Here is a 14,989-nt window from a genome sequence, read left to right on the forward strand (position 1 = left end):
TCCTTTCACAACTCATTTGACACCGAAGCACAGAAGGGCGGAAACCTATGAAAAGTTCATAAAACAAAATGAATGCATAACTAATTCGACAACATACACACTCGTTCACACACATACTCACATTGTGCATTCATGTTTATGTTGTGATGGATGAACTTCTCGACACTTTGTGCATTAGAAAGTTTTACTAGTTTGGACTTTAGTGGCAATTATATTTACATTCAGCCAGCTCTCTCGCACTGAGCCCTTAAGTTTTTCGGCTTTGACGCCGGGCTTAAACAGGTGCCGTTTGCCAAGATTCCAGGGCTAAAAACTTTTCCAACTTTGAGTTTTTAATTAGAATTTGTTTCCACCACCGGAACTTTGGGGCGTTGTTGAGAAATACTCATACCTGTGGGCCAATGCATCACCGTTAATAATAAATAAAATACTTTTTCGAAATTCCACCCAAGAATTGGGGGGATAATTTATGAATATTTTGTAATTAACTGGCAAGAAATTTATCATAAATTTCCATATAATTGCATTTTTATGGCATCAAGTTTTTGGCCAGCCAACGAAGCCATTATAAATAAACGTGACGGGTGAGTTGGCTCTAAAAATATTGAGCCATTCGTGGGTTACTTCCGTATTTTGGGTATTTCTGGCTGGATTAAAGGCTTGTTCTTTTACTTTTTTATTCATAGGGAAGAGTATTTAAAGATGGTCAGAGGAACACTTTTCTCTTAAATTCTATTAATTTGATTACGATTTTTTCCCTTTCTTGGGTATGTACATTTTGCGTGTGGGTTTCTAAGACTAAATTATATTTTTATACTGCCTTTTATTGTTAGCTTTCCTTTATTGTAAATCTAAAAAATCAAAACTTAATATAAATAATGGGATTAAATTTAAGGCGTAGTTTGTAGATATTTATTTATCTTTAGAGGTATTTTGAGATATCCTTCTGCCCCTATTACTTACAATATAAGGTGAGCAAAATGTTCTTTTTTCGTTGATTGTTTTCCGTGCTCTCTCATTCAGTGCCTGATGGCGTTTTAATTTGGTAGTTTATTAGGCGTAAATATAAAAATTTCTGGGAGAACTTTGACCATTAGGCAAGATCTTAGCTCTCGCAGATGATTCACAGGTCACGGGCGTGAGACCACGCCCTCAATTCAAAGATACTGGATTTTTTAAGGAAAAACTTGGCCCTGTGCAAATCTCAAGCTGAGTGCGGCGAAATGTTGCTCATTTATTTCATTTAAATGCGCATTTAAATCTATTTAAAACTCCACATGAGCCAGTCACAAAGCCATGCCGCACAGAAGGCAACGAAATAAAGGGCAAATAAAAGGCAACTGGGGCAGGACAGCGCCTGACATGAGCTGAGGGATTCCTTCGACTCCATCTCCGTCACCCACTTCGTGCCCCATCTTTCCCACTCAGCATGATTTAACGATAATGAAGGTATTTACGAGTTCAGCCGGGAACTTGGATCCCAGCATTTCTTCTTCGTTTTTTTTTTAGCCAGGCCAAAAGCAAAACTCATCATAATCCAGCGGCAGCAAAAGGTTATCCAAAAACACACACAGCGGCACATTTGGGGACTTGTATCTACGTGTGTCCCGGCACTTGCGAGATGTTCTTGCCAAACTTTTTTGTTGACGCCGTTGATAAGGACAACAACTACTCAAAGCTGCCAGCTGAGACTCAGCCTCAGCCTCAGCCTTAGTCTCAGCCTCAGTCTCAGCCAAAATCCCAACTCGAACAACGCTCGGTATGTATTTAGGATTTAGGCCAAGGTGGCTCTGCCAGGCAGCCATCCAGTCAAGCACATTGCTTGCCAATAAAACTCAATTTGCCATAAAATTGTTTCACAGTCAACATAATTACAACAGCTAAAGACGAGCATAAATTTGATTTTCCAATTTACGATTAGGCAGCGAGCTTCGTATTCACTGCCATTTAATATGGCTTAGGTCATGAGCGAATGGAAAATGTACAGAATAAATATTAATATCTAAGAAAGGCAAATTTCATTTCATTTCTGGGGCAAACACCTTTCTTTTATCGCCTTTTTCTCCCACCTTTTGCACCCACTTACATGCATTTTTTATAACACTCCGTCTGCTCTCAACGGAGATCCACCTGCCACTGCGCGGATTTTATTTTCCTGCTCAAGGCTAAAACAGCTATCAGAAAAGTCGGAGAGGTGGCGCCGGTCTTAGTGCTATTTAGTGGGAACAAAAGCAACTTAACCTGGCCAAAATCGCCTTACGCCGTGGTCGACCTTCAGTGGGAAAATAGGTAGCTCGTTACTTATTGCTCAATTGCTATCTTATTTAATGGGTAGTTTAGAATTAAATGCATTCTAAAGGTCTTTAAAAGGCATTTAGTTTAAATTCTACTCAATTACTAAGAGTTTGGAAATCAACAGTCAGTATTAAATATTTTTCACTGTGTACTTTCCGTTGCAAGCGGATGAAATTCGTCACTAAAACCGTCACAAGGGTAAACTTTGGAAATTATGAGGAAAAACCGATTGAAGGTTACTGTGTGGGAGGCCGAGTTAATTGCAAGTCCTTGCGATGCATTCAGAATCGAAGTTTTCTGTTACACTTAACTGTGGCAAAGGTAAGGTAGAGTGAGAGAGAAATAGAAAGGAAGGCAGCCAAATGGAATGAAAGTGCCAGCTCTCAAACAAACGACATGGCAAAGACAATGGCTCACTTACGGCTCTTAGCCTGCTGGCTGTTGGCCAAAATGCATTTGGGCAAGGAAATCCCCTGCTGATTGCCGCTGCTGTAGCTTTGTGGTGGATCCCCACAGCTTGCTGGCATTATCCGAATAATCGCAATCACCAGAAAGATGCCTTGGTATCACCAGCAGCAGCTACAGCAGCAGCAGCAGCATCGACATCACCAGCAGCATACGTTGCGTATACGCAGCGGAATTCCTTGGAAATGCCCGAAAGGCATTTCATTTGCGCCCCGTTTGTGTTGCACATTTTCAATTATAATTATTAACGGATCGCTGTTTGACTTTGGCTTCGTCCTGGGAATTATTTGCATTTGCATTGTGTTCTTTATTTTTCTGTTATTATTTTTGTTTTATAGTTTTTTTTTTTGTGCTCGGCTCTTTGGCGAAATCACCTGAGTAATGCACTTGATGCTTGCGCAATTTCCCTCTTGCATTGTCCTTGCGCGTTCTGTTCTACATTATTTTTCAGTACTCCCACTACCGATTGTTGTTGTTGTTTTAAGTGGTTGTTGCTGAAACTGGGGGCTGGGGCTAGAGTTGGGCACTTGTAGTTGCGATTGCTGCTCTATCACCCCCCCATCCTGCACCGCCCTATTTCGCCAAAGGCAACTTTTAACATTTAATGATGCTGCTTTGTATTTTAATACGCTTTGCCTGCCTGGCATCCTCATGCCACACAGCCCAAAGCCCACAGCCCACAGCCCACCTTCTTCCCCTTTACTTTTACTTTATTTTTTTTTTATTTTTTGCTATCCACGTTACCACATCCCCCGCTTTTGCTACTCTTCAACCAGCACGTGCCATAAGCAGCGCTTTGAAAACTTTTAAGTAGACAAGCCATGTTCGCCGCCGCCCCGGAGGTTTCCCCATCCTTTCAACATCTTCTATTACTTGTCCTGCCTTTTGCGCTTTAAGTTGTCTGCTCAGTTCCAATTTTTCCAGCCGCCTGCCGAGGTGTTTGAAGCAATTTGCGTCGCCCGTCTCTGGTTGCAATTGTCTGTCCGGCTCCTCTCTCTCTCTCTATCTATCTCTCTGGTCGTCCTGGCCACGTCCTTGACAGCAACTCTTCGGCTTGGCCAACTCTCAACCCCTAAAAACACCCACAAGCCTTCACCGCCTCTCGCGCCGTGCGGTGTGCAGATTTTGCCAATTTCACCTGTTGCCTGCAGGGCGCCAAGTGGAGAAATGCAGTGAGAAAATATAAGTATTGGTATGGGCTTGAGTCTGAATCGCGGCATAATCGTAGTAGATATCTTTTTATTCGAATATGGCATTTACAATGCCAAAGAGCCAGGACATATTGGCAATTAAGTCTTAGAAGAAAGAACGATAAAAGCAACCATAAAGGTTATTTTCTTAAAAAAAAAGAAAATATGAACCTCTTTAAAGAGCAATTCTTTAAATAATAATTAACATAAGTTAGATATATAGCATCTTTCCAGTGCATTCCTCCAGCGGTTTCAAAAGAGGAAAAGTTTTGTGGCAGTTTCTGCGTGGCTCTAAGCCTTCTTGTTGGGAGGAATGCGGTGGATCAGTGGCCTGGAAGGGGACACCGCACTTAGGCGGAAATGAGGTGCATGTGCTGGGCCGCCTTTTAATGCAATTCCAATTTAAGTTTGCCGCAGTTTCAATGCATTTCGAATCACACTCGTACCAGCGAAACAGAACGAATCGAAACGTTACTGGATGCGATGAATGGAAACTTTCTGCCACTTTCGGAATCACAAAGTAATTGCAATTTCGAAGCAGAATCGGCGAACAATTTACGAAATTAAGTTCTGGCAAAGTTTCGGCGAAAGGTTTAATGCGCCCACTGACGTGGACGATGCGAAACTTGTCGTAACTTTTCACAAGTCGGCCGAATGGCACAAAAGCCCTCCCCGTGATAGCTGCATCGTGACCTGCTCGAACCGCTTGCCACATTGGGTTGTTGGGGGTCAATCTGGAACACGAAATGGAAAATGAAGGATGCACCCTTCCAAATGCAAATGTCGCTGCATGGGACACATAGTCATTACAAATTAATTTCACACGTGAGTAAGTCGCAGCAGCAGCAACTGAAACATCCAAGCAAAATCAGCCAAGACATCGAGGAAAACGAGAAGAGACGCCCCCCGGGCATATAGTACATCGCACATCAGGCATAATGTCAGTCATATGACATTCAATTAGGAAAGTTGTTGCATCTTGATGAGTAAATGTGCCATATAATGTGTGCCAGGCCAGGCCAGCCATTTCAGATGAAGGTTTTATCCCCTTGCCTTCAGCCAAGTGTCACGTCATTGACGTTGACTTGGGGTAAAGTTACTACACTTGGCTCATAGAATGCAAACACAACTAGGAACTGAACTTTTCGGTTTCAAATTTCCTCATCAGAACAGAAAGAACAGCCATGGACCGAAATAATCCGACAGAAATGAGCTTTATAAAGCTCATAGTATATCTCATTCCATTCTTAAGCTCACAAATTTATTTATCCGATTAATAACTTTAGTTTGTTAATAGATTTTAAGACCACATTCACACCCTTTTCCTGAAGATTAATACTTATTATTAAATGTTTTTCCCTCTGCAATCCAAAGTCGACTTTTCCTGCGAAGCTGTTATATAAGTCGAGGAGCCATGTGGTTCGCTTTGGGAGCCAGTTCGCAGAGCTTAGATATCGCATCCCTGGTCGCACTTCCGCTGTCGCTTTCCCATGCTATGCCATTGCAAATCAATGGAGCTCAGGTTGGTTGCTTTCAGGTGGCTAGAGTGTGTGTGTATGTAGGTGTGTGTGCGTTTGGGAGTGGACAATGGCTGGCCGGAGCTGCAGCGGTAAATCTGCTTCACTCACCTAAATTGCAGCTGCAACAAAGCGATGTCCTGCTCCCTGCCCGCCCCACGTCCATTTATCACAATGGACGAAGCTGTGGTGGCGATAGTCAGTGGGTGTCCTTGCTGAAATTTAATTGTTGCATTCGGCGAGGGACAGGATGTGCGTTAGTTGATGGCCAGACACCTGCTTAGCTGGCACTTCATCTATCCTGTGCAATCCCCATCAGCTTCCTAACCTCATCCTCCCCTCCTGTGGCTACATTTTCGGTCCTGACTCCCTGGTTCAATCAACTGGCAATTTTTTGTGCACTACTGCTGGTGCTGGTGTAGCTGGTGCTGAAGGGGCTTTCAGGCGAAATGAAAATGCCAAGAATATATCCCCTCGTTAAATATTACACATCAGCAGCAGAAGCCGTTTCAGCTTCAGCTTCAGCTTCCTGCTGCTGCTGCTGCTGCTGCTGGTGCTGCTGCTACTGCAGTAGCAGCTTTCCCAGCAATGAAAACAACGCGAATCGTTTTTATTAAAAATTTCATTTTCATTTGCAAAAGCGAAAATGTGGCAAATATGAAATATGAGCAATAAATGGGCGAACGTCCATCAAAGTCCTTGAAATGGCTCCTTACCATCCGCCGAGTGCCACTGGACACCACTTGCAATAATGCTCTTTTGCCGGCGGCTAAAAAATACCAGAAAAATATAAAAATAAAAAACGTGAGGGAAAAATATAAGAAAAATAAAGACAAATAAGCTTCGAAGTTCGAGGAATTAAAATTACACAGACCAGTCGAAGAAAAATATGCGAAAGCCAAGGCAAGCGGAAGTAGACCAAAGAAAACATGCCACAGAAAATTATTAAGGCCAGCAGGAAGTGCCGGTCCTCCCATTCAGCAAACCATAAGGATTTCGCAGAAATTAAATGGCCAAAAATCGAAGAGCAGCTAAGGATATTGTCATACAGAGGGAAAAACTATATTACAGTAGGTTCCTTTTTTAATGGCATCTTAAGCTTGTAAAAGTCAATGAGTAGAACGTAAAAGAGTAAAGGATTCTTAGATTACTTGACTACTTGATCAATTTTAAACAGTTTTCATAAACAAGGATTTTTCAGTACTTAAAAAGCAAAGTAAAGCTTAAATGGCACTTCATTTTAGATTTTTCTTTCAGTGCCTTCGCTGAACAATTTATAACATATTAATTGAAGGAATTTTCGGACGGCTTTCGCCGGAGTGTTGGTCCCGTCCAACTGTCGGCTGCCAAAGTAATATGGCAGAACATTTTTTGATTAATTTAGAGCCGCGGGCAAGGTTCGCACACACACTCTCTCACATGGGTAAAGTGGAGGAGTGGGGAATGGGGAAAACTCGAGTGAGCTCGAAGTGCCAAGCACTGCATTCTGTGCGCAATTAGCCCCACAATGGCCGAGCGCGTCGAGTGAGTGGCTCGCTGGCTGGCAGCGTGGAAAACTGGCTGGCATAACGTCGCCAACAGGTAGCAGCCAATGCCAATGCAGCTGCCACTGGGGCCTGGTACTGCCACAGCCAACTAGTAGATGCGACACCCGGCCAAAACCCAAACGCAGAGCACATACTCGGGCAGCACTTAAAATTTAAAGCGTTTCGAGTGTAATTGCGCGGTTGCCGTTAACGAGCCGCTTGTTAAAGTCCAGCGATGCCAAAAAAAGAAGCGGAAAGAAAAACGCATGAGTAAGAAAGGAAAAAGATTATAGGATAACGAAACTGAAAATACGCTTTAGGAATGAAAAAGGTCCTTAAAAGAGCCTCAACTGTTAATTTTGTTGGTTGTTTAACTTAAGTAGACTACTAGTAATGCTGTTTTGGTCTGAAGAAGAAGGTCAAAATATTAAGTTAAACATCTTTCTTTTCTGTATGCTAAATATTAAAATGTTTTTTGTTCAGATTTTTTAACAAGTTTGCATTATTTTAGATTATGACAGCTTGTGATTGTATTTTGGATTTTATTTGACGCATTTTGAGAGATGAATTTTCATTGCAAACATTTATTTTGGCAAATTGTATTTTATTTCCAAAAAGCTTGGACACTGATTGTCAATTTATATGATAGATTGTCACAAACTAATTGTTGAGAAAGCCTTTAATAGACCAATTCCTTCAATCGGAACAATTTGATTTCAAAAACCAAACAAAGTAAATTAGAAACTGATGTACCCCGAGAAAGAGTATGACACGGTAGAAAAGGGATCGGACAGAAGGCACGCTATGTTTTTACCCCCTTAAAATGTTAAACGTGCTGATGAAGACGGAGCTGGTGGCTTGGATTGGAGTAGGAAAGGCGAAAGCTGTTGCTACCCCGTTGCGCTGAGAACGCAGGACTTATTCAACTGGTCCGTAAAGTGCAACAGACCAGGAGCTGCATCAGCAAGAGCAACAGCAAAACCATTCCCATCATCATCATCAACGCAAAGAAAACGCAGAGAGTTCGACGGGAAAAATGCCGCGATGGTTAAAGGTGACCAGCGACATGGCCATAATGGAACTCGATTCCTGGCCAAGGTTCCGCCTTATGCTTTTGTTGATGTTGCTGCGCCGTTGCTGCTGCCTGGGCATTAATTAACATTTCAATGGAGGGCCGCAGTGGAAGAATAATTTCATTGCATTTAACTGAACGACCTTAAAGTGCTCTGGAAAATGGAAAATGGTAGCCGCAGAGTGCGAGGTGGCAAGCGGGCGGCGGTTTTCTGCGCATAATTCGACTTTTTTCGTGGCCCAGAAGGAAGTGGGTGAAAAGCTGAGCCCTGTGGCATACAATTTGGTTCATGCTGGCCAGAAATGTGCAAGTTCAACGGAAATTAAAGCAGGGACTCGGTTTGTCTGTCTTTCTGACTGCCGTCCACCTCTGAGTAATTTACGGCCATTTCACATATGCAAAACCGCAAAAATCGGATTTTTGCAGGCGTAAGAGACAACATCTGGCCAAATTAATCACAAATTGGAGCGGCTAATTGACACCTGGCCATAAAACCAGGCCCAAGGCAATCGGTCAGTCAGCAAAGTGGCCGCAAGACCGCAGCCTAAACAAACAAAACGGCCAACAAACATCCGAGAGATAAATATATATAAAACGAGAGATAAAAAAGAAACATCATGTACAATGTGCAGCAGGCTCAAAAGGGTGCAAATGGAAAATAAACAAGGTTTATACTGAATCAACATGGGCTAAGGGCGGGCGTAATCGGGTGAGGTGAGTTTGTGTTTTTCTCTTTTAAGGTTTCTGAGGCCTGATTGATAGCCACATTGATAGATGGTCGAAAAAGGAGGAGAGAGTCATTTTATTTCACTGCGGCCAGCGAGTAATTAATATTTACCTCTCTCATTGCTTGGCCTTTTTGTCCCTCCCTTCCGAACGGCTTTCTTGGGCTTTCCACTTAGCTGCGCTTTTCCTCTTTTCTTCAACTTACAAATTACGCACTAATTAAGCAGCTTTCGCCGACTGCCATTTTTCAAAGTCATTCGCGCACTCAACAAGGCCTGGACTTGGGTCAGCTAGGATCTGGATCCGTGTCCCCATCCGCCACAAAATTCGAATTCGGTGGCTCTCACCTCAGTTCAGTGAGGAGTTGGCAGCGCATTAGGCGGCAAAAGTTAATGTGCATAATTAATTCGCTTTTGCACTTTGCCGAGCCGTCCCTTCGTTTTGTTCGGTGGTTGCTTTTGTTTGTTGCCTCTCATTCTGTTCTGTTCTTTAGCGACCATCCCTCCTCCTTTCGCATAAATCAAGTTGGAACGGAGAAAGGACCATGACAATTTTCAAGGTCATAGCAGCTTTTCCTCTTATATAAAATCCATCATACTCTAATTTTTAATTGTCTTTGCCTCTGAAACCTGAAACCACCTGACATTCCCCTTGCCCAAGCTGCAAATTCAATTGGCATAACATCAGGCACAATAAACAACTTCATTTGCAATATTTACTACCAGATAATTGAATAGCTTTCAGCGGAAAAGCTACCAGAAGGAGAGCTACTGATGCTGCGGAGGGTTGGCATTTTCCGAGGCAGCTCACATGCACGACATGACTCGTCGTCTAACATGCAAATGCCAAATTCAATAAACCCAATGGCAGGCAACAAATAGACCAAATTATTACATAGCCGCACGCACAAACACACGTGGCTCGAAGTGGGGTTATTGGTCTGAAAATGTGAGGCGTTAAGCAGACCTCCCATCGAGCGAAACCGCTGAGCTACTTAGCAAAAGCCCCAAAAACGAAAAGAACCCTCTGCCTCCACAGAGAGGGAAAAACAAGAGTTTTTCCAACTGAAATTGAACGACAAAAGTGCGTGCAATTGGCAGCCATATTGCGATACGTAGCCTCCTAAAAAAGAACAGGAAAGGAAGAAAAAGGTCCACCCAAGCATTCATCCCACCCACTAAGTGGAATATACTTCTACTTATTGCGACCATAAGTCGCTGGGGTCGTATGCGTGATATGAGTGTAAGTTAAACAGAATGTCGGCCCCATTTCTTCCCCTTCAAATCGAGACAATTTTCCGCTCGCCGCCAACCCCCCAGGGGACTTGTGTAATCATTTCTTGACTCACAAAATTCATTTAGAAATATCCTTGCATTTCAAGTTGATATACATTCTTTTTTTGCATCAGAAAACTTAAATTTTTTCTATTTACTTTTCCATGGGCAGAACCTCAGTTTGTTTGCCCTTTTTGCCAGATTACTTTTGTTTTGTTTTAGCTCTCGCCTGGGCCGGGGCTATTAATAAATTTCTCAGCTGGGAATTAACATTTACAGTTAGCTGACCGAACAACTTTGCCCGACAAACTTCAATTGCGACACATTTATCAAATCGCTGGGCCCCTCGGACGTCGTCGGCCGTTTAAGCAGCGGCCAGGGAATTGAACTTCACGGCCTTCAAGTCCTCAATTCTCTTTTCTGGATTTTTGCCTTTTTGCCTTTTATTTCTGATTCAGCACACAGAGAAGTACATTCTGGGGATAACTGAAGCATTTCACTTCAGGAATTAACATATGTACATTGAAAAACAATACAAGTTGAGAGATGGAAATTGGTTATGGCTATGAAAATTTATTGTGAAAACAGAAATAACTTTACTGACTTTCTATGGCAATAAGGAGCACGCCTTCCGGGTTTATTTTTTGTGATTTCCTTACTCTTGTATATACAAATATTATATAGACAAAGGCCAGACTGATTGAGAAATAAAGATGAGTTGTTCTTTATTTAAAAACTTTTTTTAACGGGACAATAGATGATAAAATTGCTTAAATTTAAGGAAAGGTAATATATTACTTTAAGAAAAGACTACAATAATAACTAATATCTGATTACTAGGTACCGCTATTATAAAGTAAAGTAAAGAACTAGTATGTATGTATATTTTAAGACCATATATGTAAATAATAATCAACGTGTCTGTTTTATTTTACATCTTAACCAAGACTGAAACCAATCGAAATCACGCTTAAAAAAACGATCTTAACTTAACTTAACTTACGTTAATCGGTTATCGAAGTTGTATCGACACTTAAAGTGACCGTGTAGTCACCTTCTACATATGTATACTCTACATTCTGTTAAGGAACAAACTAAAAAGGAATTTACTGTCTGATTTACTAACACAATTTCTAATGATTTATTTTCTTTAAAATTCCTCCAACTTTCATTTCATTTCATAGATAATATTTATATTATATGAAAATAAAATAATATTTTAAATTAATTCATGATTTTTGTAGAATAAATTGAAAATATACATCACATTTCTCGTCAGTGCATTGCTCCGCTTGGAGAGATTTTGATTTTGACGCTGAGTAAGTGCATAGTTTACAGTTGCCATATCACAGGACTCCCGGCTTAAAGCTTTTTGCATATTTCGGCTGTTGCTGCCGCTCATAAATAATTCAAATAATTTACACGCTTACTTGAGCGCTGTGTGCGTGTGAGTGTGCCATGTGTGTGTTGGTGTGCGTGTGTGGGTGAGCCGCATTATGTGGTTCATTGGTTTGGGCCAAAAACTGCAACCAGCTAGCAGGATCAGAGCAATCAACTACGTACGATGCCGCTGCTGTTGCTGTTGCTGTTGCTGCTGCTGCTGGTGCTGCAGTTAACTAAACTGAACTGAACTCAACTTTTCACTGCACACACATACACAGATTCAGATGCACACACACACACAGATGCAGCCGCAGCAACATAAACAGAAACATCTATATAGGACTCTTGGTGGTTACTGCGGTTTGCATTTTCATATCGTTCCCTCTAATATTTCACAACAAGTTTTGTTGTTGCCTTGGCTGCTGGCACATAAAAAGGCGAAGCTGCTGCGTTTTATGTTGTCACGTTGGCTTCAAGTGCCCCCAAAGGGGAAATCCCCTTTTTCCAAGCACACACGCACACACACTGCCCTAGCGCACCAACTCACACACACACACACAACACACCAGTTTATGGAATAAGTAAACACAAAGAGCACAAATGAACTTTCCTTGCTATGGTAGAAAATTTTGTAGTTTTAATTTTTGATTTCACTACGGACGAGGTCTTTGAAAGGGAAACTTATATGGCTGGGTTTTATGGCAACAAGGGTCCTTTCGGTCCACTTCAAGCTGAAGCGTTTCCAAATATCACAGAAAGAGTGGATATTTGTGATATAAAGATAAGGTTAACTTAATAAAAATACTATTAAATAAGTAGAGCCACTTATCAACATATTCAAAAAATTTCAAAATATTTATCAAACTACAAAGAGTGGAAGAATAACTAAGACTCTTGGAAAACGATTATACTGTTAGAAAATTATACTAATTCTTAAGTACGAATAATTTTCATTGTAGTAAATATATCTTTTAAAATTATTAAGTAAGTCCACTCTAATTTGCATGGCATGCACATATACCAATGGGAATTTCAACCCAATTATGCATTTTTCACTGAGCGATAACAAAATCCCAGGAAAGTTTTGAGTGCCGGCAGAAGTTTTTGTTCCGAATGCCAGTCAATTTGTGGCATTTGAATAAAATGGATGCAGCTTATGTGAAGTTTATGATGTGCCAGTGCCTCATGAATCGAGCGGATTGGGGCTTAGCCATCGGCTGTATGAATGTCGTCTACTCCTTTTTCCTCTTCCAGTTTTGGGCAGTGGAGCTCATCAGGTCCCTCGACAGTGAGTGTAAAAATTTGGTTACTGGCCAAGGGAGCTAACCGATGAAACTTTTTAATACCCACAGATTATCCCGTCAAGTGGGTGTTGTTATACGGATTTAATGTGATGTTTAATGTGATCACCATGATGAGGATAGTGAAGAGGGAAAGCATTTCGGTCTTTTACTGGATGTGCGAAACAGGTGCCCTTTTGATATTCCGCATGCACCATCTCTACTACCAAGAAGATGACTTTTGGTTGGCCCAAAGGGAATTGTACAAAGTGTCCAACATTATGCTCGATGGTGAGAAACTTTCCTATATTACCAAACATAACAATTTGAACTATTATATTCCTGTAGCTTATATTGGCATCTCGCTGTTAGCCATGGTTTATGTTATGTTGGGCTTGGATTTGGAACCCGATATAGAGTTTCTCGAAGAAGAAATGGTCAATGATTGCAAGTTCAACCCAAGAGTAGTTGAAAAGTCCGTCCAGAAGGAAGAAGAAGTCTTGGAAGGGGCAAGGGAAATGGAGAAGGAGCAGCAATTGGCCAAGCAGAAGGAACTAGAAAACGATCGAGAAATGGAAGAACTTAACCGTAAAGCCACTTTGAAACTAGCTGATATAGAGGAAGCGAGAACCCTCTCTGTTGAGGAGCTAACCCCTCCAATTGAACCAACTGCACCCGAAGAGGAACCTTATCCGGCCAGTTATTTCCTAGTAAATGAATACCCTGAACCTTCAGCTCCTCCCGAGAGTCAACTCAGCCTCGATGAGGAATTCTTCTGCGAGATCAATGGCATAGATGCCCTAGACGATCAAGTCAATGATATATCATTCGATGAATAGATAGCCATAAGTTTTAGTTTCGCTTGCAGCAACAACATAAACAATCTAAATGAAAGTAAATAACATTTTCACTTGACCCCCCCGAAAAGTCTGACCGCAACTTTTGGCAACAAAGCCCAAAACGTTGAACAACAAACAAACAAATGGAGGAAAACTTGACTTAACTTTTCCGAGGGGCTATATGTGTGGTGCGGGATGGGATTGGTGCTGTTGGAAAAGGGATTACGATCAAAGCGTTCGATTGAGTGTGTCAATAAATTCCTGCCAGTCGACCGAGTGTAGAACATTTGTCCGGCAGCGGCGATAAATAGTTGCCACACGCTCCCAGCTCAGGAAACAGAAAAAAAAAAAAAACAACGAAATAAGAAAGAGCGATCCCTTTTGGCCGGAAAGTTTCGTGTGAATTTAGTGCGGCTCATTAAGCCGGACAGTGTCAGTCATGTGTGTATGTTTGTCCAAGCAGTCCGGGTGTCGGGATGCCGAGGCCAATGGCTTTTTGTTCAAACTTCATTAAGCTGGGAGGAAATTGCCGGGCCATTGTCAGTCTCATTCTCATCCTCATTCCCATTGCAGTAGACTTTCGTTTAATAATGGCCTGGCGGGCATTTGTCAACGGGATGCTTTAGGATGGCCAGGCTTTAAATGAGCGCGCTCATTAAGAAAATTAATGTTTGGGATTCATTAAAAGTGTCAAAGTGCGCACATTAAAATTATATAAAACGCCAGCCAGGAGAGTGATGGCACTCGTAACGAAGCCAACGTCTCGACTGTTGTCGATTTTATTAACAAAACAAAGCATTAAAGGCGCATAAAATGTTGACATAGCACCGCGGCTTTGTTCCTGGCTGCTCATAAAACTGTCTCATATTGACGGCTCAAGAACTGACACGCACATAGCATGCCCTTGGATATATATACTCTATATACAAAAATATATATATACACATATCGTGTATCTTGTCAGAGCATCTCATAAAACTAAACCGCAATTCATCAGTAAATTCCTTCGGTTTTTCTCCTCATTTTCTTTTTCTTTGGTCAGCCTGTCTGCCGGGGAATATGCTACCGTTTTATGCGTCTCGTAAAATGCGAAAAAATTGTTTTTATTATAATTATTATGTTATGCATGGTGACGGGGCAAGTTTATTGCACTCGCACATAAAAGTCGAAACCTCGATGAAGTGATGATGCTGTCAAACTTAACTTGCTCTTCGATTTCGGTTTGGGGGTATTTCCCCTATTCAAGCCAAAAGTTGCTTATCTCGTTGCCATTTATAATGGCAAATTATTTGAGATTTTCGCTTAACTTTTAGCCATTTGAAACAATGACACACGCGTTGAGCAAAGTCAACAACCTCACCGAGTGCAGCGTGCATTGTGTCCTTGCGAAATGCTGCTGCTGTTGATGCACTGAAAGAAATA

At 41.6% G+C, this 14,989-nt stretch overlaps 1 protein-coding gene across 1 annotated transcript; it reads left to right on the forward strand.

Annotated features, from left to right (window-relative positions):
* Positions 1 to 12,591: 12,591 nt before the first annotated feature.
* On the forward strand, positions 12,592 to 13,567 carry LOC108111900. Its single transcript, XM_017221537.1, has 3 exons — positions 12,592 to 12,742; positions 12,801 to 13,019; positions 13,077 to 13,567. Exons 1-3 carry the CDS (start codon positions 12,592 to 12,594, stop codon positions 13,565 to 13,567), a joined length of 861 nt encoding a protein of 286 aa, XP_017077026.1.
* Positions 13,568 to 14,989: the final 1,422 nt, after the last annotated feature.

Source organism: Drosophila eugracilis, unplaced genomic scaffold (assembly GCF_018153835.1).
Source record: "Drosophila eugracilis isolate 14026-0451.02 unplaced genomic scaffold, ASM1815383v1 contig_90, whole genome shotgun sequence".
NCBI lineage: Eukaryota > Metazoa > Arthropoda > Insecta > Diptera > Drosophilidae > Drosophila > Drosophila eugracilis.

Bases quoted from the DNA above. Each gene is read 5' to 3' on its own strand.
- LOC108111900 (XM_017221537.1), top strand. From the start codon at position 12,592: ATGGATGCAGCTTATGTGAAGTTTATGATGTGCCAGTGCCTCATGAAT. The intron at 12,743-12,800 runs GTAAAAATTTGG...TAATACCCACAG, and splicing joins CAGGTCCCTCGACAGTGAGT to ATTATCCCGTCAAGTGGGTG. The intron at 13,020-13,076 runs GTGAGAAACTTT...ATATTCCTGTAG, and splicing joins GTCCAACATTATGCTCGATG to CTTATATTGGCATCTCGCTG.